This window comes from Dendrobates tinctorius, unplaced genomic scaffold, assembly GCF_039654945.1.
Source record: "Dendrobates tinctorius isolate UK_male_01 unplaced genomic scaffold, ASM3965494v1 ptg000032l, whole genome shotgun sequence".
Classification (NCBI taxonomy): Eukaryota; Metazoa; Chordata; class Amphibia; order Anura; family Dendrobatidae; genus Dendrobates; species Dendrobates tinctorius.
In genome coordinates this window covers 37,087,496-37,114,352 of record NW_027361700.1, presented here as the reverse complement: position 1 = coordinate 37,114,352, position 26,857 = coordinate 37,087,496, and the positions used below count along the sequence as shown (strand labels likewise).

Below are 26,857 nucleotides of genomic sequence, written 5' to 3'. Positions count from 1 at the left end.
TTACAGAGGTCGGATGTTTCCTGTAGTTCTTGACCAAGTTTGCACATACTGCAGCAGGGATTTTGCCCCACTGCTCAATACAGATCTTCTGCAGATCTTTCAGGTTTCAGGACTGTCACTGGGCAACATTGAGTTTCAGCTCCCTCCAAAGATGTTCTTTTGGGTTCAGGTCTGGACACTGGCTTGGCCACTCCAGGACCCTGAATTGCTTCTTACGGAGCCACTCTTTAGTTGCCCTGACTGTGTGTTTCGGGTCATTGTCATGCTGGAAGATCAAGCCATGACTCATCTTCAATGCTCTTACTGAGGTAAAGAGTTTGTTGGCCAAAATCTCATGATACGTGACTCCATTTATCCTCACTTCAATACGGTGCAGTCATCCTGTCCCCTTTGCAAGAAAGCACCCCCAAAGTGTGATGGTTCTCCCAACATGATTCATGGTTGGAATGGTGTTGTTGGTTAGTACTCATCCTTCTTCTTCCTCCAAACATAGCAAGTGGAGTTGATACCAAAAAGCTCTATTTTGGTCTCATCTGACCACATGACCTTTTCCCATGCCTCCTCTGGATCATCCACTTGGTCATTGGCGAACTTCAAAAGGCCCTGGACATTCAGAGTAGTGTGCTACTTAGGGTTCATGCTCACTTGCGATGAAATCGGACGAACTCAATCCGATAAAAAATCGGATTAAATTTGGACCAATGTTAAACTATGATTGTGTGCTCATCTGCGCTTTTTTTTCCAGCTCGGATCCAATCAAGTTCAGGCTGGAAAAGAAATCGCAGCATGCTGCTATTGTCATCAGAAAATGGATTGCTTCCCGCAACAGAAGTCAATGGGTGCGATAAAAAAATTGCACAGCACTTGCACAGCAATCATGCCATGCGAGTGCTGTGCGATTTTTACGCATCTGTGTCAGTCACACTGACAGGTTACGAAAGTATAGATAGAATACATATATACACATAGAATAGGTGTATATATATATATATATATATATATATATATATATAGTATGTCAGTTACACACATATACTGTATATATGTATTTATATTGCACAGAAAGATAGATAGCAGTATAGCCGTTATTTCATTTGTCGGCTTCTGTAAAATCACTGCAGAACCCGACAGGATAGGAGACATGGTTTACATACAGTAAACCAATGCTGAACTGTTAGGGTATGTGCACACGTTGCGGATTCTGCTGCGGATCTGCAGCGGATTTGGCCCTGTGGATCCGCAGCAAATTCTCCTGCGGTGTACAGTACCATTTTAACCAATGTAAAACAAAAAACGCTGTGCATATGCTGCAGATTTTTCTGCACAGATTTGCTGCGGTTTTGAATCCGCAGCATGTCAATTCTTTGTGAAGATTCTGCTGCGTTTTTACACCTCTTCCATTATAGGAATTCGCAGGTGTAAAAACGCATTTGAAATCCACACAAAATCTGCAGTAAATCAGAAGTAAATCTGCACTAAATCCGCAGGTAAAACGCAGGTCATTTTACCTGCAGATTTAGCAAATCCGCAGCAGAATCCGCAACGTGTGCACATACCCTTAGATTTATATATGTCAGTGTCTAATATACAGTGGGGCAAAAAAGTATTTAGTCAGTCAGCAAAAGTGCAAGTTCCACCACTTAAAAAGATGAGAGGCGTCTGTAATTTACATCATAGGTAGACCTCAACTATGGGAGACAAACTGAGAAAAAAAAATCCAGAAAATCACATTGTCTGTTTTTTTTTCATTTTATTTGCATATTATGGTGGAAAATAAGTATTTGGTCAGAAACAAAATTTCATCTCAATACTTTGTGATATATCCTTTGTTGGCAATGACAGAGGTCAAACGTTTTCTGTAAGTCTTCACAAGGTTGCCACACACTGTTGTTGGTATGTTGGCCCATTCCTCCATGCAGATCTCCTCTAGAGCAGTGATGTTTTTGGCTTTTCGCTTGGCCACACGGACTTTCAACTCCCTCCAAAGGTTTTCTATAGTGTTGAGATCTGGAGACTGGCTAGGCCACTCCAGGACCTTGAAATGCTTCTTACGAAGCCACTCCTTCGTTGCCCTGGCGGTGTGCTTTGGATCATTGTCATGTTGAAAGACCCAGCCACGTTTCATCTTCAATGCCCTTGCTGATGGAAGGAGGTTTGCACTCAAAATCTCACGATACATGGCCCCATTCATTCTTTCATGTACCCGGATCAGTCGTCCTGGCCCCTTTGCAGAGAAACAGCCCCAAAGCATGATGTTTCCACCACCATGCTTTACAGTAGGTATGGTGTTTGATGGATGCAACTCAGTATTCTTTTTCCTCCAAACACGACAAGTTGTGTTTCTACCAAACAGTTCCAGTTTGGTTTCATCAGACCATAGGACATTCTCCCAAAACTCCTCTGGATCATCCAAATGCTCTCTAGCAAACTTCAGACGGGCCCGGACATGTACAGGCTTAAGCAGTGGGACACATCTGGCACTGCAGGATCTGAGTCCATGGTGGCGTAGTGTGTTACTTATGGTATGCCTTGTTACATTGGTCCCAGCTCTCTGCAGTTCATTCACAAGGTCCCCCCGCGTGGTTCTGGGATTATTGCTCACCGTTCTTGTGATCATTCTGACCCCACGGGGTGGGATTTTGCGTGGAGCACCAGATCGAGGGAGATTATCAGTGGTCTTGTATGTCTTCCATTTTCTAATTATTGCTCCCACAGTTGATTTCTTCACTCCAAGCTGGTTGGCTATTGCAGATTCAGTCTTCCCAGCCTGGTGCAGGGCTACAATTTTGTTTCTGGTGTCCTTTGACAGCTCTTTGGTCTTCACCATAGTGGAGTTTGGAGTCAGACTGTTAGAGGGTGTGCACAGGTGTCTTTTTATACTGATAACAAGTTTAAACAGGTGCCATTACTACAGGTAATGAGTGGAGGAAAGAGGAGACTCTTAAAGAAGAAGTTACAGGTCTGTGAGAGCCAGAAATCTTGTTTGCTTGTTTCTGACCAAATACTTATTTTCCACCATAATATGCAAATAAAATGAAAAAAAAACAGACAATGTGATTTTCTGGATTTTTTTTCCTCAGTTTGTCTCCCATAGTTGAGGTCTACCTATGATGTAAATTACAGATGCCTCTCATCTTTTTAAGTGGTGGAACTCACTATTGCTGACTGACTAAATACTTTTTTACCCCACTGTATGTGTGTAAAATTTGGGACCTGTATGTATTTAATAAAAGATTTTTTTCATGGAAAAAATGGTGAGGGCTCCAGCGCTATTTTCTGAACCAGAGCTTGAAAGAGAGGCTAAGTGCCGGAATTGGCGCCTCTTACAGAGGCTCCTTTTCTGGGGTGGCTGAGGGCAGATGTTTTTAGCCAGGGGGGGATCAATAACCATGGTCCCTCTCTAGCTATTAATATCTGCCCTCAGTCACTGGCTTTCCCTCTCTGTCGCAGAAAATTGCTCGGGAGCCCACGCCATTTTTTTCCGTGAAAAGAATCTTTTAATAAATACATACAGGTCCCAAATGTTACACACACATACTACTAACAGTATTAGACACTGACATATATAAATCTAACTGTTCTGCATGGGTTTACTGTATGTAAAACATGTATCCTATCCAGTCGGCTTCTGCATTGACTTTACAGAAGCTGACAAATGAATTAAGGGCTATTCTTCTATCTCTAGGCAATGTAAAGACATATATTTATATACACAGTACAGACAAAAGTTAGGACACACCTTCTCATTCAAAGAGTTTTCTTTATTTTCCTGACTATGAAAATTGTAGATTCACGCTGAAGGCATCAAAACTATGAATTAACACGTGTGGAATTATATAATCAACAAAAAAGTGTGAAACAACTGAAAATATGTCTTCTATTCTAGGTTCTTCAAAGTAGCCACCTCTTGCTTTGATTACTGCTTTGCACACTCTTGGCATTCTCTTGACGAGCTTCAAGAGGTAGTCACCGGAAATGGTCTTCCAACAGTCTTGAAGGAGTTCCCAGAGATGCTTAGCACTTGTTGGCCCTTTTGCCTTCACTCTGCGGTCCAGCTCACCCCAAACCATCTCGATTGGGTTCAGGTCTGGTGACTGTGGAGGCCAGGTCATCTGGCGTAGCACCCCATCACTCTCCTTCTTGGTCAAATAGCCCTTACACAGCCTGGAAGTGTGTTTGGGGTCATTGTCCTGTTGAAAAATAAATGATGGTCCAACTTAACCCAAACTGGATGGAATAGCATGCCGCTGCAAGATGCTGTGGTAGCCATGCTGGTTCAGTATGCCTCCAATTTTGAATAAATCCCCAACAGTGTCACCAGCAAAGCACCCCCACACCATCTCACCTCCTCCTCCATGCTTCACGGTGGGAACCAGGCATGTAGAGTCCATCCGCTTATCTTTTGTGCGTCGCACAAAGACACGGTGGTTGGAACCAAAGATCTCAAATTTGGACTCATCAGACCAAAGCACAGTTTTCCATTGGTCCAATGTCCATTCCTTGTGTTCTTTAGCAAAAACAAGTCTCTTCTGCTTCTTGCCTGTCCTTAGCAGTGGTTTCCTAGCAGCTATGTTACCATGAAGGCCTGCTGCACAAAGTCTCCTCTTAACAGTTGTTGTAGAGATGTGTCTGCTACTAGAACTCTGTGTGGCATTGACCTGGTCTCTAATCTGAGCTGCTGTTAACCTACGATTTCTCAGGCTGGTGACTCGGATGAACTTATCCTCCGCAGCAGAGGTGACTCTTGGTCTTCCTTTCCTGGGGTGGTCCTCATGTGAGCCAGTGTCTTTGTGGCACTTGATGGTTTTTGCCACTGCACTTGGGGACACTTTCAAAGTTTTCCCAATTTTTGGACTGACTGACCTTCATTTCTTAAAGTAATGATGGCCACTCATTTTTCTTTACTTAGCTGCTTTTTACTTGCCATAATACAAATTCTAACAGTCTATTCAGTAGGACTATCAGCTGTGTATCCACCAGACTTCTGCACAACACAACTGATGGTCCCAAACCCATTTATAAGGCAAGAAATCCCACTTATTAAACCTGACAGGGCACACCTGTGAAGTGAAAACCATTTCCGGTGACTACCTCTTGAAGCTCATCAAGAGAATGCCAAGAGTGTGCAAAGCAGTAATCAAAGCAAAAGGTGGCTACTTTTAAGAACCTAGAATATAAGCCATATTTTCAGTTGTTTCACACTTTTTTGTTGATTATATAATTCCACATGTGTTATTTCATAGTTTTGATGCCTTCAGAGTGAATCTACAATTTTCATAGTCATGAAAATAAACTCTTTGAATGAGGTGTGTCCAAACTTTTGGTCTGTACTATATATATATATATATATGTATATATATATATATATATATATATATATATATATATTTATATATATATATGTACAGTACAGACCAAAAGTTTGGACACCTTCTCATTCAAAGAGTTTTCTTTATTTTCATGACTATGAAAATTGTAGATTCACTCTGAAGGCATCAAAACTATGAAATAACACAAGAGGTAGTCACCGGAAATGGTCTTCCAACAGTCTTGAAGGAGTTCCCAGAGATGCTTAGCACTTGTTGGCCCTTTTGACTTCACTCTGCGGTCCAGCTCACCCCAAACCATCTCAACTGGGTTCAGGTCTGGTGACTGTGGAGGCCAGGTCATCTGGCGTAGCACCCCATCACTCTCCTTCTTGAAGCTGAGTTTAAATTCTATTGCCATACGCAGGTCTGATTATTGCCACACCTGTTCTCATATTAAATAAGGCCTGCCTGACAAAGTGAAGTAGACCAAAAGATTCTCAAAAGCTAGACATCTTGCCGCAATCCAAAGAAATTCTAGAACAAATGAGAAACAAAGAATTGATATCTTTGTCAGTGTTGTCATGTTGAGTAATGCCTCCAGGGATCACAAGGAAATGGACAGCATGTGACTTAAATATGAGTGTCTGAGCAAAGGTGGTATTTCGTTTTTTCTTTTTTAATAAATTTGCAAAATTTTCTATATTTCTGTTTTTCTTTTTAGTCAAGATGGGGAGCAGAGTGTACATTAATGAGAAAAAAATATTAACTTTTTTGAATTTACCAAATGGCTGCAATGAAACAACAAGTGAAAAATGTAAAGGGGTCTGAATACTTTCTATACCCATTGTAAGTTTAATGCTGAGCTGTTAGTGTACCTTGAATGAAGGCTAGAGGGATATGGATACTGTAAATTATGCCACCTGACACCATAATCCTAGGAGTGGGTCTGATATGATGTCCCTTCATGACAGCCTTTTCATGCATTCCCTATGTGGTCTCCAGACCAATCTCCGGCTATTGATGCAGTCAAGAAAAAATTAGGACTCATGGATGAAACTGTCCAGCCGTTCAAAGGTGAATATATTTTTATTCAGGAACAAAGATAACACAGCTTAGAACTGGTGTTTCTTATAGCTTAGGATCTTAGCATCGTCTGGCAGCTTGCAAAGGGAAAGTGAAAGTGCTCCAGCTACAGACACAGTGAGCAGGAACCTTCTTTTTTTTAACACTGCTTTACTGAAAATATAACACTATTGCTGGAGACAGAAACTCAGGCACTATTAAACAGTACTAAATAGTAGTTGATGCAATATATACAATAATAAGAAATACTCCAGCAAGAGGAAAGACCTCTAGTCCGGCCTCCAGTGCCGTCTTGCTCTGAATCAGGATAACCTTTGAGATCGGGGGTGTCAGGTCATGGACGCCTGTAGCTGGACGTCATATAAAGAACTTCAAATGGTTTGTGCGGAGACTGGTTGTTGTGCCAAACAATTTTACTTGTAGCACAGAATGGATCAATGATTGTACCAGTGGAGTGGCCATTTCTCCAATGTGTCCTAGGATCCATTTTTCAACACGACAATACAAGGCCACATGCTAATTCTGCTACTGCGAGAAGCCATAAAGAGGTTGTCCAGGCTTGGGGGACCTTCTCTCCTGGAGCACACGTCATTTTTCTTACAGTGAGGTCATGTTTTTACTGCACTTGGCAGCCTCTCTAGCACATGCGCAGTACAAACATTGGAAGAAAAGTGAAAAAAATCACAGACCTGTGCTACGTACGTCAGGGAAGAGGGCCGGGTTTTTACAGACTGCGCGTAAATTATGGACTGTTAGCTACCCAGAGTCCAGGTAGAGTAGGACTTGCCACATGTACATGCCCAGGGTGGCATGATGGGGGGTGTATAATTGTGCCAACAGCTCATATCAGTGGCAGCTACGATGCCCAAGCCATATAGACTTTTAGGTACAGTGCCCATAAGTAATGCCATATGGTAATTCCAGTGAATCTTCAATCTTAAAACAGATAGGAAACAAATCGGCCCCATCTCTGCGGTGCCAGTGGTGTTACACCCTTCCCCATTTCTCCAACATCACAGATGTCTCTCTTAGCTTTTAAATGATAATGGTACTTGAATACATTATTACCGCTCTCAGATATGGAGAACATTCACCATAGCCTACTTACCCCAGCGAACCGTGTGTCTGGCCCATGGTTTTCACACTTATTTTCCGGGACATCGTTCCAGTTCTAGATAACTGTGAGTCAGAATCCTAAGATATTGGAAACAAATGGAAATCCCCATCTTATAGTTACTAGTATCAACATTCAGTTCTAATCTGTGGAGCCAACATTCTGAGCCGAAGCCTCTGGCCTGAATGCAAAATATATACCAGGGTCCTCTTACAGCACTGGGGATTGTTATAGGACACATGGGTCCCTTGATTGTCGTTTCTTAGAACAAAATCAAAATCCATGAAAAAGAAATCTGGTCCTAGATTAAAGGGAGTCTGTCAGTAAGATCAACCCCTGCTCAAACCGCACATATTGGCACACAGCTAAATCTGTCAATTTTTTTTACATCTTCTATCTATTGCTGCATTCCCAATAAATCATTATTTTAATTTACATGCAAATTAAGCACTAAAGTGGTATTCCTATTTCCAAGATCCTATCCCAACATGTAGCCGGTGTAATAATAGCAATATTAACAAATATTGCCAATTAGAAATGTAGTATAGTTCTCTTGATTCACCCTGTCTCTTTCCTCATGTGCAGGCATTGCAGTAGCTTAGGTATCCATGGTTACGACCACTAGCTAACTAACTGTCACTACATCTGTGGTGGTAACCATGGATACATAAGCCACTACAATGCCTGCACATGAGAAAAGAGACATAGGGAATCAGAAAAACTATACTACACTTCTAATTGTAGGTATTTGCTAATATTATTATTATTACACCTACTACATATTGGGATAGGATCTCAGAGATGGGAATACCCCTTTATGTGCTCTGGGTTTGAAAGAGCACGTAACAAGCCTCTGCTCCTGAAGTTGTTTCCTCACCCAGTACAAGCCTCTGTAGCTTGTTTCATAGCTCACTATCTAATTTCCGTGCCTGACTTCTGAGGTTGTTTCTTCGCCCACCAACAGCCTTTCCAGCTTGATTGATAGCTCACTGTCTGTGTGATGTTGCAGTTCCCAGCTTGCCCACAAGGGTGCATTTTACACAAAGCAATTTGAGAAAAGATTTGAGTTCTATGAGACGTGATCAGATATAATGTAATTCTCACTGAAAGAAAACTAGATCTATGTAAAAGAGTACTTCAAGACCATTTGCGCCATTGAAGATTGTCTCATGCTCTGGTGGAGCCACCTATGACAGTAAAGCTGATCTGTTGCCAGATTTCACAATAAAAGCTGTATATCTGTATATGTACCTTGTATAGATTTAATAGATATCATGGACCTGATGATGCTGATGTACTTACCTTGAAGTTCCATATTAAAATGAACCAGATAGATAACTGAGCAATTTCATCTCCACTCATAACATTTTCATTCTAGTATCAAGCAAACTGCCACATAGAATTATACAGCCATTCTCACATGGATTGTCAGAGTAAGTACATCAGCCTCATCAATTCAAAGATATCTATTTAAGAATGTATGTCGATTATTTTGTCAAATCTGATGGCGGATCAGTTTAAATTTACCCTGTGGTGGTGCTGCTTCTTCCACAGAATACATTGCCCTCTGACTTGCTTATCATTAGCCGACTCTTTGAGAAAAAAAACATATGTAACCCTTTAATGTAGAACAAGCTCTTATTGAACGCTGACACCTGCTGAGACAGTATCCGAATGTATAAATTGTGCACCCCTATAAAAGGGCTCTAGTTGACTGCCTAATTTAGTTATGCATGTGTCAAGTACACCGCATGGTGATAAGGACCATTCACTGATCACCTATTTGAACCCATAGAAGCATGTCATTCATCGTGATGCTATTTTGTAAGAATACTCAAATGTTTCTTTCGTGCTGTCTCTGCCCCTTAGACTCAGTGATGGGAAAAGTTTGCTGCACATTTCTCCCTTTGTATAACCACTTCTCCTTTTAGTTATTACTCAATGCTCCTGTAGTGGTCTGGATGGTGCCTCTCGGTACAGCTGACGTTATTGTATCAGTGACGTTGTGTCTGAAAGCCGAAAGTAACATCTTATTACATGGTTCAGATCATTTTGTGGAGACAGATTTTTTTTCAGCTATGAAACAACCCTGTTAGAAATAAATAATTTGTTTACATGAATAGTTATGTTTTGTAATTTTAAATTTCCTGGTGGTCTAGGGCAGAGAAAATATTTATTGTAAATTCCCTAGTAATGTAAGGTAGTGAAAGGATTTGTTACAAATTCCTTGTTGTTCTGGGGTATCCAATGGATTCATTGTAAAGTCCCTAGTGGTCTAGGGTAGTGAGAGGATTCATTGTAAAGTCCCTGGTGGTCTAGGGTAGTGAGAGGATTCATTGCAAAGTCCCTGGTGGCCTAAGGTAATGAAAGGATTCATTGTAAATTCCCTAGTGGTCTAGGGTAGAGAAAAGATTCATTGTAAATTCCCTAGTAATCTAAGGTAGTGAAAGGATTTGTTGCAAATTCCTTGTTGTTCCGGGGTATCCAATGGATTCATTGTAAATTCCCTGGTGGTGTAGAGTAGTGAAAGGATTCATTGTAAATTCCTGGAAGTCTAGGGAAGTGAAAGAATTCATCATTGTAAATTCCCTGGTGGTCTAGGATAGTGAAAGGATTCATTGTAAATTCCTGGAAGTCTAGGGAAGTGAAAGAATTCATCATTGTAAATTCCCTGGTGGTCTAGGGTAGTGAAATGATTCATTGTAAATTTGCTGGTGGTCTAGGGTAGCAAAAGGATTCATTGTAAAGTCCCTAGTGGTCTAGGGTAGTGAAAGGATTCATTGTAAATTCCTGGAAGTCTAGGGAAGTGAAAGGATTTGTTGCAAATTCCTTGTTCTGGGGTATCCAATGAATTCATTGTTAATTCCCTAGTGGCTTAGGGCAGTGAAAGGATTCATTGTAAAGTCCCTGGTGGTCTAGGGAACTGAAAAAATTAGTTGTAAGTGACTTGGTGATCTGGGGTAGTGAAATAATTAATTGTATTTGAATTCTCTTGTGCTCTTGGATAGTAAAATAAGTAATTGTAAATTTCCTGGTGACCTAGATTAGTGAAACGATTCATTGTAAATTCCCTGATTGCCTTTAGTGGTGAAAAGATTTGTTCTAAATTCCCTGGGGGTCTAGGGTACTGAAAGGATTCATGTGATTCATTATAAATTCCCTGGTGGTCTAGGGAAGAGAAAGGATTAATTGTAAATTGCCAGGTGGTCTTAAGGTACTGTCACACTTAGCAATGTACCAGCGATCCCGACCAGCGATATGACATGGTCAGGATGGCTGGTACATCGCTAGGTGGTCGCTAGTGAGCTGCCACACAGGCAGATCTCACCAGCGACATAGCAGGGGACGGGGATCACTACTTACCTGTCACACTAGGCGATCCTGCGTCCTCCCGCCCGGCTCCACGCGTCGCTCGTCGTCACAGCAGGAAGCGCCACAGGAAGCTGACGACGAGAAACGGTCCAGCCTGTTCTCGCGCGATCAGCGATAACCAGCGGGGGAGCGGGTTGTAGGTAAGTATCAGACACAGCGATATCGCTAGCAATATCGCTATAACGTCACTAGTTATAGCGATATTGCTAGCGATATCTCTTAGTGTGACATGCCCTTTATACTAGTGAGAAGTTTCACTGTGAATTCCCAGGTGGTCTAGGATAGTGATAGGATTCATTGTACATTCCATTTTGGGGGCTTCCATGCCAGATAAGGTAGTTGCTCCCTATAACTCTAATGCAATCAGTCATCACAAGCCCTCGCAGGCGCTAGAATCCTCACGTTGGGGGCTTACTTAGGTCTAGTGTTAATGATCCGTCATCTATAGTGACAACATCCTAGTGGTCATGTGACACTGTGCTTCTATTAAGTATCTGCCCCCTCTGCCCCAGTAGTGCGCAGATAGTACGAGTCTTACCATGATCCCATGGCCTGTATTATCAAGAGCAGTGAAGCTAATGGGCATTCTGGAATAAGAGCCCAGAGGTCGGCTCTTCTCTCCACTTTGGATTTTCGGGCAGTGTTGAAATTTTTTGGCCGTTGTCATCGTCCCAATTTTCTGCCGGGCAACTTTTTCCACGTGGATGTCTAGTAGCTGCAGATAGAAATCATTTGCATTCCCCATGTTACTGAGTCACTTGTGCTCCCTTTCAAAGCTGGAAAGTATCGCAATAATACTCTGTCCTTGCCTTTGTCAAGATTTTTTTCAAAATCCGCATATAGAGATGTAAAAACCCCATGAGGACTTGATACAACAAGTATATTCAGTGGTATTTCTAGGTACTGGCTAGCTATATGAATAAACATGTCTAGATATTCTTAGAATTCCTAGCTATAGACAAGTAGAGATGAGCGAACCCCAACTTAAAAGTTTGGGGTTCATACCGGACAGTTAGTGTCCAGTGCTAAACTTCTCCCAGGCGCCCGTTTTAGGGTGTGTGCACACGTTGCACAATTTTCTGCTGAGAATCTGCATCTCTTGGCAGAAAACGCATGGAAAAATGCTGCGGATCCGCATGAAAATCCTCAACGTGTGCACATAGCCTTATTGTTCCGAGTGGAGAGCGAATGAGAGTCTTGTACCCAATGGTCAGCCAACCACTTTAAATATAAGCAGACATTTTTTAGCGTGACACAGCAGATCTTCTTTGTGACTGACCTGAGAAACATACCGGAGTCTTACTTCCTCTTTCTGCAGCATTAGGCTCTGTACCTCCAACATATCCGACACATGGCGGGCAGCCACTCCCACTTGACAGGCCACACTGGCCAGCGTCTGTGTGACTAGAGACATGGTGCTCTCCAGGGCCTTACGCTTGTCAGGGGCCTGAAAACACAGCAAGGGGAGAAGAAATGATATATATATATGTATTTTTTTAACCGATATTGCTATAAAATAAGAATATTTTAGAAAGTGGTACATAAAATGACTCTTCAGAGAGGACGATTCCTTGAACTCTAGTACCATCTATTAGAAATTGCAATCCTAAAAGTGAATATTCACCCTTTTAACGAGCCTTGCCACATGACTTAGGATAAATGCTAAGCCACACACTCTATTTGCAGACACATGTTTCAGGTGAGTTTACCCATCATCAGTGCAAAACAGGAGATCTTATTTGGGTGGTTAAGATGCATCCGAAGGAGATCTAAGGGGTAATGTCTTTCCTTGTGCATCACAGAAACTGGTGTATAGACAACTAGTATGGGTACTAATGAGCCTGATTGTATCAAATTTGATGTCAGCTCACTGCCAATCTGCTCTGCAGCTCAAAGCCTGAATGATAGGAGACACTGATTCCTAGGTAACAGCTGCCTATCTCCTATAAAAGGCTGTAGTTATTATTGCGGCCCTAGAAAATCTTGTCTTTCTCAAATAATGGAGTGTCTACCATTCCGGATCACAGCCTTCATTATCAGGGTATAAGCGTTTTCTGAAAGAAATGTTTTGATGGGAGTTTATTAGAGGTGGCCAAATCCAATAGTCTACCATGCCACTTGTCTTTACACAGTCTGGTTCTCCATCAGTTAACCATAAAGCAGAGCAGCTGCAAAATATAACTCTCTCTGAAGGACTCCATCTGTAAGTACATGATATGGACAGCTCATTGTTTTTAATTTTAAAAGTGTAATGCTTTATTTCTCCTGTGGGGGAGCTACAGAGAAACTTAACACTTACTCCCTGCACATTATATGGATTCAATAACAGTTAAAGAAATGAAAGGAAAAAAAAAATACTTAAATACTTGAGCAGACTATCTCCAATAGTAGCTGAGAAAATTACTGAATGATTGGTGACTAGTGATGAGCAAATGAGGTCGGGGATACCCGGATATCACTCGAGTATCTGAGTGCTTGGATGTGCCGACACTCACCGAGCATTGGCTGGTGCTCGGATTTAATGCTCGAATCCCCTCCTCGTATGTTTGGCGCCTGTTACACAGCCAATAAACATGCAGGGATTGCATGTTAATCACTGTAATGCGTAGCCGTTTTGGTAGTGGCATTACTGTGATTGGCTGGCCACATTACCTAATCAGAGGTTATAAAAAGACCAGTGTCACCACGCTCAGCACACTGACGCCATTGCGCAGCTCAGGGATAGTTCAGATTGGAGGGAGAGAGCAGTTATCCAGGCCTGTGTGTGCACAGTTTAAGGAATTAGAGTCCTCTAGTGGTGATACTTTGCTTAACCATCATACTAAAAGTCCTTTTGAGGGCTAACCTTGTGCTTTGCTGTTTCTATGCTATACATTCTACAGTTAGCCTAGCGACAGCTGCTGGAGCAGGCAGAGTGGCTGAATACAGCCTATAGGCAGGGCTTAGGGCTTTGCAGTCTGTTGTTAACTATATAGTTGTTGCACAAGATCACATTTATTTTTTTGGTGAGAATATTGACTATATTGTCATACATACAGTTTAACGTGCTTTGTGTTACGTTACAATGGTATTAAACTCCAAAAAAAGTTTAAAAATATTTACAGAATGGAATTTGTCAACCATACAGTTTAACGTGATTTGTGTGAAATAACGGTGGTTTGAAATAAAAAAAAAAAAAAATGCTTGGCCACTGTCACGATTCATTTTTGGATTCGTGGCAGCTCTGGTTCCACTATAATTTAAATATAGTTTTTTTCATTCAAGCCAGCAAGGGTTAAATATCAGTTTCCTTGCTGACAGCTGCTTTGTTGCTAGTCAGCTGATGTGGGTGGTGACCACTTCCACCATCCTTTAAAAAGTCACATGACCCATCAGCTGACTGTCGGTGATAGAGTATTCTATGTTGACCAAGCCGGGAGTAAGGAGCTCTGTGGTTGCAGTAGTGAATCTGCTATTTTCATGGAGTTCCTGGTCCTGGTGCCTTATCCTCTGCTGTGTGGTGCTTTGCAGCAGAGACAGTTGTTAAGTATAAGCTCCCCTCTATCTGTCTGTCTTGTATTTTGTCACTCTCCCTGTATTATTCATCATTTGCAGTGGTGAGGCTAGCGTCATTGTTGGCCAGTGCACTAGCCAGGGATTAGTGAGGTCACAATCAGGGACTAGGCACGTGATGGTGGCGGGGGAAGGACACGCTTAGGGCGTCAGGGCAGTTTAGGGACAGGCTCAGGTTGGAGCTCAGGAGGTGCCCCTGTCTCTAGTTCCCTACAGTTAGAGCCTTCCTCACCCCATCCATCCCGTTGTAGGTATAAGTTGTGTTGTCCACTGGACTTAACCGTATTGGTTGGTGACATTCTGCTACAGGTGACCAATTTTTTTTTTAAATCAAGTAAACTTAGTTTCCAGAGACCTAGCAATTAGAAAATGCGTAAGGCGCGCGGTAAGGGACGGGGAAGTGGAAGTGCTGATGATGGTGCACGAAGACGGCTAGAATGTGAGGCAGGTGAGACTACGCCTGTTGCTGGAGCCTTTATGAGTGTAAGAGTACCACAACCATACTTTGCTCACAATATTTGAATGAGATACTACAATTGGTGCCTTCAAAAGTGTATGGGTGATCCTGCTTGTAATTTTTGACAGGCTTTGCACTTAGTGCAAAGCCTTTATAAGTCTAGGAGTACTACATGACAGTTTGAATAGAATGTGTTTGAGGAACATCTTTATGTCTAATACTGGGTGTTGTCCTTCTTCCATCTAAGTTTTGGAAGTTTTTGATTCCTTCATAAATTACACTGAAATTTCCATTTTTTAATAAGAATTTTAATTTTGGTTTACTTAAATTATTATTATTTTTAAATCCTTTTAAAATGCTGCCTTATTTTATATATAAGTCATTATACAAGAAAGAATGTCTCTTAAATTTTTTTCCTGTAAACTCCAATTTAACTTCAACATTTTTCACTGTCTCACACACCTCCCTGTAAGGTCTGCTGGAGAAATGCTCAGATTTCCCCATTGAGTCCATTATACTTGTTACTTGAAACGTGCATTATTAATTGCTTGGCTCGAGTAAAGCCCCCGTCACACATAACGGTCTCGCTAGCGAGATCGCTGCTGAGTCACAAGTTTTGTGACGCAACAGCGATCTCACCAGCGAGATCGCTGTGTGTGACACTGACCAGCGACCGGCCCCCCTGCCGGTTATCGCTAATCATCCTGCAAAAGCCAGGACTTTTTTTGATCGCTGGTCTCCCGATGGCCAGCACGCATCGCTGCGTTTGACAGGCGGGAGACCAGTGAGCAGCGATCAGCATGCTGGTAACTAAGGTAAACGCAGGGTTTCTAAGCACCGGGCGGTGCTTAGAAACCCGATGTGTACCTTAGTTACCAGCGCGCTGATGCAGGGAGCTGGTAACCAAGGTACACATCGGGTTTCTAAGTGACGCACGCCCCTTAGAAACCCGATGTGTACCTTAGTTACCAGCTCCCTGCACAGCGATGCCGCGCGCTCGGCGTCACTGGTGCTGATCGCTGGTGAAGCTGTCTGTTTGGCAGCTCACCAACGATCATTTAGCGACTCACCAGCGACAAGTTGATATCATTGTCGGGATCGCTGGTGAGTCGCTATGTGTGACGGGGCCCTAACAAGCATCAGAGCATTTTAGTGCCATCACTACTGGCGACTACTAGATATGAGCGAACCCGAAGTTCGGAGTTTGTACCAGACAGTTAGTGTCCGGTGCTAAATGTCGAACACAGACTTCTCCAGGAAGTCCTTTGCAATGTTCGGAGTTCCGGGGAAAGAGAGGGAGTGAGAAATGGAGAGGGTATATAGTTGAGCGAATATCTTTGGTTCCCTGCTTGTTCGGCAAGCTATAGTGCTTGCCAAATAAGCTACAGCGGGAACCCGGCTTCTTGGATCACGCCGGATGAACAGCCGATCGCCGCAGCTGCATGTGGCCGCGGCTGTGTTACAGTCACAGCACATGCATGGAGAGCCTGTATGTTGGGCTCTCCATGCAAGTGCTGTGACTGTGACACAGCCGCGACACATGCAGCTGCGGCGAACAGCTGTTCATCCGGCGTGATCCAGGAAGCTGGGTTCCCCCTGTAGCTTATTTGGCAAGCACTATAGCTTGCCGAACAAGCAGGAAACCAAAGATATTAGCTCAGCTCTATTAGGGTACAGCTCTGGTACCCGAACTGAACTTTGGAATAAAGTTCGGGTACCAGAACCCGAAATTCCACAGGTCAGCTCATCCCTAGTGACTGCAGAGGGAATGTGGTTCAGGGCCTTGCTAAAGCTGATAATGGAGGAGACCCACTAATACTGCCTTAGTAGCTGTCACATTTAATAGATGTCTTAACAGTATACGGAGGGTATGCTAAGCCTATGGATTATTGACCTCTACATAATGTTGTACAGATTGGAAGGGACATGGAGGATTTATATAGCTAATACCATATTTATCTGTATTTCTCAAAATCTTTCCTTTCATCACCATTTACCATATACTAAGCACATATTGATATTTTATGCCAACATATTTACTACCAATATGAAATAAGAGCAAAGACTAATCTGCATTAAAAAAACACTGCAATATACTTGGAGTATATAGAAAACAAAACTTCATGTCCTGCAGGTTATTACCCAGTGTCCAGTTTGTAAACAGTATATGTCATGAAATGATATTTTGTGCTACCAGTCTTCTGTGTCATAGAAAAACAATATGTGATGCAATATTTAATGTATAAAGAATAACATTTTGTGATAGAAAGTAGCACTTTATAACATATGATACAATTCTCTGACTTTTAACCATAGATGAAGTCTTTGCGGAATAGATTAGCTGTTGTAGCATGGGATAAAATTTTGCAAACATTGACCTCTGCTCTGAAAAATGTGCTTTGGTACAATGGTACCACATAGAGTAGTCATCTTGAAATGGTTTAGCTGTAGCTATAAATACCTCCATGTCTTTCAAGGTTCAATATGGAAACAGTTTAGTTACTCCTTCTCCTTTATACCACCCATCGACACCATAAGAGTAAAGTTGGTACTCAACCACAAACTTGAGAGATGATCCTACTAGTTGTCCCACCCACACCCAGTAAAACTACTTATGGCTTATCAAGCCTGATATCTCAAAAACTCCCTCGTCAAACATGATTTCATTCTTGGAGTCAATGGTTTTCTATTGTCCTCTTACCTCCATGTAGTTGTTTTCGCAGTAATCGGCAACATCCTGAAGGTTCTGGTAGCTGTCCCTCAAGGCTTCCCTTGCTGTAGACACTTCTCTGTAAATGTCTTTCATTTCATGTCTTGGTGAAGAGACATCTGGAGTCTTATTCATCAAGTAAGCCATTCTGCAACTGTAGCGCCTTCAAAGCATCTTAACAGTGACTCTGAGAACAACAGACGGTGCCTCTGAGACACTTCCTCACATGAAACCACAATGTACTGTGTCGCCTGCAGTGGATTCACGAAATGTCATGCTTCTCTGTCATTGCTTCATGCTTTTCTTACATGTTCACAGAGTACAATTTAATAGGTCAGGGGTTTTTGCAGCAGAGAAACAAACTAGATTTAAGAACTACTTCTCTCTTGGATGAATGAAGAAGTAAGAGACAAAACCTCCACCAGGGGAACAACCTATGACAATGTTCTGGCTCTTGTGATTTTTTTTTTTTACCAGATAACATGCTATAGGAGATCGGAGTGTTGTATTTTTCATATTGACGTCCTCATTGTCTTCATCGTTGGCACTCTCACCCTAATGGCTATCTGTGTTATAGATGACTTAAAGGGAATCTGTCACCTATTTTCAGCTGCCGACACCGCCATCAGGGGCTTATCTACAGCATTCTGTAATGCTGTAGATAAGCCCCCGATGTAACCTGAAAGATAAGAAAAACGAGATAGATTATACTCACCGGGGGGCACGGTCTAGTGCGGTGGGTGTCGCGCTCCGGCGCCTCCCATCTACCGATGACGTCCTCCTTCTTACTTCTGCCATGGCTCCTGCGCAGGCGTACTTTAATCTGCCCTATTGAAGGCAGAGCAGAGTACTGCAGTGCGCAGGTGCGGGGAAAGGTCAGAGAGGTCTGGCACCTGTGCACTGCAGTACTTTTCTCTGCCCACGGCAAAAGTAAGAAGGAGGACGGCATCGCTAGAAGATGGGAGGCGCCGGACCAGACCGCGACACCCATCGGACCGGACGCCGGGGTGAGTATAATCTAGATTGTTTTTCTTATCTTTCAGGTTACATCGGGGGCTTATCTACAGCATTACAGAATGCTGTAGAAAAGCCCCTGATGGCGGTGACTGCAGCTGATAGGGCTAAAAATAGGTGACAGATTCCCCTTAATTTATTGTGTAAGCCCTCTACTCAGAACATTTTTTGGTCAATTGAGTTAAATACAGTGTGAGATGACTTTTTAACTTCTCAGACTCCCATGCTTTGTTCTTTGATTAGAGCCTTAAACAAGATCCTAGTTGATAGCAGTCCTGGTTTTGCCTTTTCCCAGCTTAGAGTTTGGGCAGATCTTAAATGCCCCTATTTTACCAATATACATGTTGGAAAATATGTTAACTGTTATTAGAAAATGCTAAAAATGGAGGATAGATTTTGTGTTTGTGTGTGGGGGCAACCATCCAGTCTTTTTTTTTTTTTTAAGAAGGGTTCTCCCGTTTCCTATTAGGGTTGTAAGGCACACATGGAAAGGTGACAAACACTTGGACAAACATTGGAAATACAGTGGCTTGCGAAAGTATTCCCCCCTTTGGCTTTTTACTTATTTTGTTACCTTACAACCGGTGTTTAAATATATTTGTAATCCAATTTGTGTGTGAGGCATCAGCACTAAATAGTCTAAGTTGGTGAAAGGAAGTGAGAAAAATGTAGGCATAAATTAAATTTGTGGGATCAAATAATTAAAATTGGCATGTGCATATTTATTCCGTTTTGCAATAAAACATGTCTGGTGCAAGCAATTACATTTGTAAGTCAGAGGCAGCTCAGAGACCACAGGTAACCCTGAGGGAGCTGCAGAGTTCTCAAGCAGAGGTTGGAGTATCTGTCCATATGACCACAATAAGCCGTACACTCCATAGAGGTGGCCTTTATGGAAGAGTGGGCAGAAAAAAGCATTTACTTACACGCAAAAATTGTAAGGCTCGTTTTGAGTTTGCCAAAAGACATATGGGAGACTCCCCAAATGTATGGAGAGAGGAGCTGTGGTCAGATGAGACCAAAATTGAACTTTTTGGCTTCAAAGGTAAATGCTATGTCGAGGGGAAGATGGCTGGTGCAAAATACAGGGATATTCTTGTTTCAGTCTATCAGTGATTTGAGTCTGGAAAGGAGGTTCACCTTCCAATAAAATGACCCAAAGCATACTGCTGGAGGACCTGGAGCAGTTTTGCCTTGAGGAATGGGCAAAAATCTCAGTGGCAAGATGTGGAAAGCTCATAGAGACTTATCCAAATGACTTGCAGCTGTATTTGCTGCAAAAGGAGGCTCTAGAAAGTACTGACTTTATGGGGGTGAATGTGTGGTGTGCAGACACAAGGATAATGGGCCATGGGCATTCCTATCACTGCTCGTGGCTGTGTAGCGTGGTGCGGTTCTGTAGCCACATGTGAGGCAGTCATGCCTTTTTACGACCTCTCATGCCACATGACACTTTGGGTCCTGGGTGGGTGTGTGGACATATGCTGTGAGGGCCTTAGCCGGTAGTGTGGGCTGGCCAGGACCATGTGGTTTGCAGTTCAGAGAGAGACTTCTGTTCCAACACAAACATTACTGAATGGTAACTTGGTAAAGGTTATACACAAAGGATAGTGGGTACAAAATCTTATGGACGTTTCCTTCACAGTACAAATCATTCTCTAGTTTTAATCTCCTTCCTCCGTATTTTCCTCCAGGGCTAGTGAGGCACACTGTTTTGTCCTACATAACCCAGCTTTAACACTACAGTAAGTGGAGTAACTAGAGTCTGATGGGGGCTGGTGCAAGGTTTAGACCGCCCCCCCATCCTGAGTAAATTACATATATATATATATACAGTATATATATATGTCTATCTATCTATCTATCTATCTATCTCATATCCACCTATCTATCTATCTATCTATCTATCTATCTATCTACTGTATATCTAATATATAAAGCTCAATGTGGGTGTGTGTATGTATGTATGTCCGGGATGGGCATCCGCACCGTCGTAGCTACAGCCACAAAATTTTGCACAGTCACACATCTGGACCCCGAGAGCGTCATACGCTATGTTGTGAGGCAAAATTTTAACCCCGCGCGTTCCAATTCACCAAACAATTTTGCCCCTATCTGCATAATGGGGAAAAAGTGTATGTATTAGCATCTGCACCGTCGTAGCTACAGCCACAAAAGTTTGCACAGTCACACGTCTGGACCCCGAGAGTGTCATAGGCTATGTTGAGAGGCAAAATTTTAACCCCGCGTGTTCCAATTCACCAAACAATTTTGCCCCTATCTACATAATGGGGAAAAAGTGTATGTATTGGCATCGGCACCGTCGTAGCTACAGCCACAAAATTTTGCACAGTCACATGACAGGGCCCTGAGAGCGTCATAGGCTATGTTTTGAGGCGATATTTTAACCCCGCGTGTTCCAATTCACCAAACAATTTTGCCCCATCTACATAATGGGGCAAAAGTGTATGTATGTATTGGCATCTGCACCGTCGCAGCTACAGCCACAAAATTTTGCACAGTCACACGTCTGGACCCCGAGAGCGTCATAGGCTATGTTGTGAGGTGAAATTTTAACCCCGCGCATTCCAATTCACCAAACAAATTTGCCCCTATCTACATAAAGGGGGAAAAAGTGAAAGGAAAAGTGTTGGAGGCAAATTGACAGCTGCCAGATGTGAACAAGGGGATCTTAAAGAATGAGAGTGATGGCGCCAAAGAGTATATGCCGTACAGTTGCTAAGGTGGGGCCCTGACATGAGATACTCCCCACACATGGGGATATGAACACACACACAAAATGCACCACACACTACCACGTGCTTCAACACATATACCACCCTCAGCACACATTTCACCACACATACACCAACCTCGCCACATAAAAGTTGAAACACAAAAGTCGCCACTCAAAACTCGCCACGCTGTCCCAGAGCTGTTTAAAAGATGAAAAATGAGCTGTGATTGGTTGCTATCAGCAACAGTTTTCTTTGTAGACAGTTGTGGTAACTGAGGCCTATTATTCTTATCATTTCTATGGTGTTATCGTCCTTCTGTAAAGCTGGAAATAACACAATTTATTACCGTGCCAACACAGACCACCCTCTGACACAGACTGCAGGGGGAGCCCAGTATCACACAGGATAGGATTAGATACACGGCTCAGCAGTCAGTATCACACAGGATAGGATTAGATACACGGCTCAGCAGTCAGTATCACACAGGAGAGGATTAGACACATGGCTCAGCAGTCAGTATCACACAGGATAGGATTAGATGTACGGTTTTTATGTGCAATATAATCATTATAATTTGTTATAACAAACCACAGTTGGTTACTATGCCCAGGCAACGCCGGGCTCTTCAGCTAGTGTATATATATATATATATATATGTATATATATATATATATATATATATATATATATATATATATATACACTCACTGGCCACTTTATTAGGTACACCATGCTAGTAAGGGGTTGGACCCCCTTTTGCCTTCAGAACTGCCTCAATTCTTCGTGGCAGAGATTCAACAAGGTGCTGGAAGCATTCCTCAGAGATTTTGGACCATATTGACATGATGGCATCACACAGTTGGCGCAGATTTGTCGGCTGCACATCCCTGATGCGAATCTCCCGTTCCACCACATCCCAAAGATGCTCTATTGGATTGAGATCTGGTGACTGAGGAGGCCATTTGAGTACAGTAAACTCATTGTCATGTTCAAGAAACCAATCTGAGATGATTCGAGCTTTATGACATGGCGCATTATCCTGCTGAAAGTAGCCATCAGATGTTGGGTACATTGTGGTCATAAAGGGATGGACATGGTCAGCAACAATACTCAGGTAGGCTGTGGCGTTGCAACGATGCTCAATTGGTACCAAGGGGCCCAAAGAGTGCCCAGAAAAAATTCCCCACACCATGACACCACCACCACCAGCCTGAACCGTTGATACAAGGCAGGATGGATCCATGCTTTCATGTTGTTTACGCCAAATTCTGACCCTACCATCCGAATGTCGCAGCAGAAATCGAGACTCATCAGACCAGGCAACGTTTTTCCAATCTTCTACTGTCCAATTTCGATGAGCTTGTGCAAATTGTAGCCTCAGTTTCCTGTTCTTAGCTGAGAGGAGTGGTACCCAGTGTGGTCTTCTGCTGCTGTAGCCCATCTGCCTCAAAGTTCGACGCACTGTGCATTCAGAGATGCTCTTCTGGCCACCTTGGTTGTAACGGGTGGCAATTTGAGTCACTGTTGCCTTTCTATCAGCTCGAACCAGTCTGCCCATTCTCCTCTGACCTCTGGCATCAACATGGCATTTCCGGCCACAGAACTGCCGCTCCCTGGATTTTTTTTCTTTTTCGGACCATTCTCTGTAAACCCTAGAGATGGTTGTGCGTGATAATCCCAGTAGATCAGCAGTTTCTGAAATTCTCAGACCAGCCCTTCTGGCACCAACAATCATGCCACGTTCAAAGGCACTCAAATCACCTTTCTTCCCCATACTGATGCTCGGTTTGAACTGCAGGAGATTGTCTTGACCATGTCTACATGCCTAAATGCACTGAGTTGCCGCCATGTGATTGGCTGATTAGAAATTAAGTCTTAACACACAGTTGGACAGGTGTACCTAATAAAGTGGCCAGTGAGTGTATATATAATATATATACACACTCCTGAAAAAAATGAAGGGAACATTTAAACAACAGAATATAACTCCACTTAAATCAAACTTCTGTGAAATCAAACTGTTCACTTAGCAACACTGATTGACAATCAATTTCACTTGCTGTTGTGCAAATGGAATAGACAACAGATGGAAATTATTGGCAATTATCAAGACACACTCAATAAAGGAGAAAAAACGTGGACGGCACCACTGTTACCGTATGAATTCTTGTGTAGCGCAGTATGCAGATAACCAACCACTGGGAATCCCGGGTGCCGGACCTGGAAATAGATAATCCTTGGAATCCACATAGAAAAAAGGTTGCACTCTTCGGGATGAGACAATTCACAGGTTTATTGACATATAAATTACATGTCAGGCTGGGAGAGTGACATTTCAAGTGCAGAAAAGGCTGACAACGGCCATTTCGCGCTGTTCAAGCACTTCAACGGGTCACGTTGAGACCCGTTGAAGCGCTTGAACAGTGCGAAACGGCCGTTGTCAGCCTTTTCTGCACTTGATATGTTACTCTCCCCGCCTGACATGTAATTTATATGTCAATAAACCCATGAATTGTCTCATCCCGAAGAGTGCGACCTTTTTTCTATGTGGACACTCAATAAAGGAGTGTTTCTGCAGACCACATCTCAGTACCAATGCTTTCTGGCTGATGTTTTGGTCACTTTTGTATGTTGGTTGTGCTTTCACACTCATGGTAGCATGAGACGGACTCTACAACCCACACAAGTGGTTCAGGTAGTGCAGTTCATCCAGGATGGCACATCAATGCGAGCTGTGGCAAGAAGGTTTGCTGTGTCTGTCAGTGTAGTGTCCAGAGCCTGGAGGCACTACCAGGACAGACCAGTACACCAGGAGACATGGAGGGGGCCGTAGGAGGGCAACAACCCAGCAGCAGGACCGCTACCTCAGCCTTTGTGCAAGGAGGAACAGGAGTAGCACTGCCAGAGCCCTGCAAAATGACCTCCAGCAGGCCACAAATGTGCATGTGTCTGCACAAACGGTTAGAAACCGACTCCATGAGGATGGTCTGAGTGCCTGACATTCACAGATGGGGGTTGTGCTCACAGCCCAACACCATGCAGGACGCTTAGCATTTGCCACAGAACACCAGGATGGGCAAATTCGCCACTGGCGCCCTGTGCTCTTCACAGATGAAAACAGGTTCACACTGAGCACATGTGACAGATGTGACAGAGTGTGGAGACGCCATGGAGAGAAATCTGCTGCCTGCAACATCCTTCAGCATGACTGGTTTGGCAGTGGGTCAGTAATAGTGTTGGGTGGCATTTCTTTGGAGGGCTGCACAGACCTCCATGTGCTTTCCAGAGGTAGCCTGACTGCCATTAGGTACCGAGATGAGATCCTCAGACCCCTTTTGAGACCATATGCTGGTGCGGTTGGCCCTGGGTTCCTCCTAATGCAGGACAATGCCAGACCTCAAGTGGCTGCAGTGTGTCAGCAGTTCCTGCAAGATGAAGGCATTGAAGCTATGGACTGGCCTGCCCATTCTCCAGACCCGAATCCGATTGAACACATCTGGGATATCATGTCTCGCTCCATCCACCAACGTCACGTTGCACCACAGACTGTCCAGGAGTTGGTGGATGCTTTAGTCCAGGTCTGGGAGGAGATCCCTCATGACAACGTCTGCCGACTCATGAGGAGCATGCCCAGGTGTCATAGGGAGGTCAAACAGGCACGTGAAGGCCACACACACTACTGAGCATCATTTCCTTGTCTTGAGGCATTTCCACTGAAGTTGGATCAGCCTGTAATTTGATTTTCCACTTTGATTTTGAGTATCCTTCCAAATCCAGACCTCCATGCTATATTAATTTTGATTTACATTGATCATTTTTATGTTTTCTTGTTATCAACGCATGCCACTATGTAATGAATAAAGATTTGCAGCAGTGATATTTCATTCAGTAATATCTGCAATGTGGTATCTTAGTGTTCCCTTTATTTTTTTGAGCAGTGTATATCGCTAACAAATTCAAGAGTGCTGTACAGAAATTATCATCACTCACTTCATTCTCGGACCCCCTTGGGGCTCACATTCTAATTTCCAAACTTTTGTATTGGGAGAAACTGATGTATGTGTAGGAAATCCATGCATGCATGCACACTCCATGCAAATGCAGGATCATATGCTCCCTTCATGAACATGAGGACATCACCATTTTAACCTGTATTACCACATAGTAAAAAATAACCCCTCTTGGTTATGGTCCATGGCATCTCACTCCCTTTTTTTTGGCAGCAGAGCCCAGCATTGATCTACCTTCCTCCCACTTAATTTAAGGCTGAAAGGTGATAGGACCTTTCTTTAAAGAATAAACTTTTTTCATATTGATAACAGTATATGGGATATTCACTGATGGAGCCTCCCTGCTCTCCATCATGGTACTCTGACAGGAGAATTCCAACAAACACACTGAATATAGTGACAGATCTTTGTCGAGCAGCAGTTGAAAGTAGCTTCTAAAGGAGCAGGAACTGGGACTCGAAACAGCACTGCAATTTGGGAGTGATAAAAGCAAAATAAGGTAATGAGGTTTACTACAAAAATGTATTATGCTTGGAGGTTAATGAAATAATATTATAAAAGTTTAGCTACTCTTTAACTAATGTTGAGCCTTCAGTAATGAAATGCAGCACAATGGGTGCTTGGTCCTTTTCAAATCAATATTGTCCCAATTTTGTGAAGATATTTCCAAAAACTGAACAGAAAAAGGAACAGAGAAGGCAAATTTTCTCCATTAATGCCCTTATAGGGGGCATTCAGGGGTAGGTAAGAACTAAATATCCTGATTTGGGGGATTTCAATGTTGTTAATATACAAACCTTCACTGGATTTCCCCGATCTTGAGCCATATGAGCAACCTCATTGGATAAATAAATGATTTATATCAGCTTCTGTCAATGTTTTAATGACCCAGTAATATTATAAAATCTCAATCAGTAATCTGCCCATAGCAACAATGGCACACAGAGCCAATATATCCCTTTTAGCCCCCATCTTATTTATTAAAGGGAAAGAGACAATAATACTAAGTAGACTAGACGTGGCTGCCGCTTATTTAATGAGCAGAGGTTGAGCAGAGATAGAATTAATTATAATGGATAAAGGGATACAAAAAGCCCCCTGTAATTCTCTGATGATTGTAAAATATATTGCATAATATATCATAGAAACAGTCCTATATGTATGGTAACAGTATATATGCTGTTTATATACTGAACATTTCTGCAGTTGCTCTAGACAGCAAACATTTTTTTCCTTATCTGACGCATAGATGTATATACTGTATATCCCGACAGAGCTGTAAGCAGGTTAGATGCTAAGCCCTTTATCAGATTAGGATTAAAGAGGATATTCCATCTGTGGTCTTCAATATCGCCAGTCTCAATGAGAGTGATGAGACATGAGAGGAGATAGAAAGGCCTGGTTCTGCATACTCTATACATAAAGACATCCACGTTCTCTATATGCATTTAGATGAGCAGCAAGATGCCATCTTCTAAGGAGCTTTCTTGAGTTTTCT

The 26,857-nt window shown here is 42.7% G+C and overlaps 1 protein-coding gene across 3 annotated transcripts in view; it reads right to left on the bottom strand.

Annotated features, from left to right (window-relative positions):
* LOC141086580 (uncharacterized) overlaps positions 1 to 26,857 on the bottom strand; it is a 127,021-nt gene that overhangs the window by 65,533 nt on the left and 34,631 nt on the right. Inside the window, exons 1-4 of one of the 3 annotated variants that reach the window (XM_073572738.1) lie at positions 17,589 to 17,868; positions 12,158 to 12,325; positions 11,417 to 11,593; positions 7,501 to 7,586 (exon numbers count right to left, since the gene is read on the bottom strand). In XM_073572738.1, coding sequence (XP_073428839.1) covers positions 7,501 to 7,586; positions 11,417 to 11,593; positions 12,158 to 12,325; positions 17,589 to 17,744 — 587 coding nt within the window. In that variant the 5' untranslated portion in view covers positions 17,745 to 17,868. Of the gene's footprint in view, positions 1 to 7,500; positions 7,587 to 11,416; positions 11,594 to 12,157; positions 12,326 to 17,588; positions 17,869 to 26,857 lie in introns of those variants that run through there. The other 2 variants (XM_073572736.1, XM_073572739.1) reach the window with 2 other exon arrangements.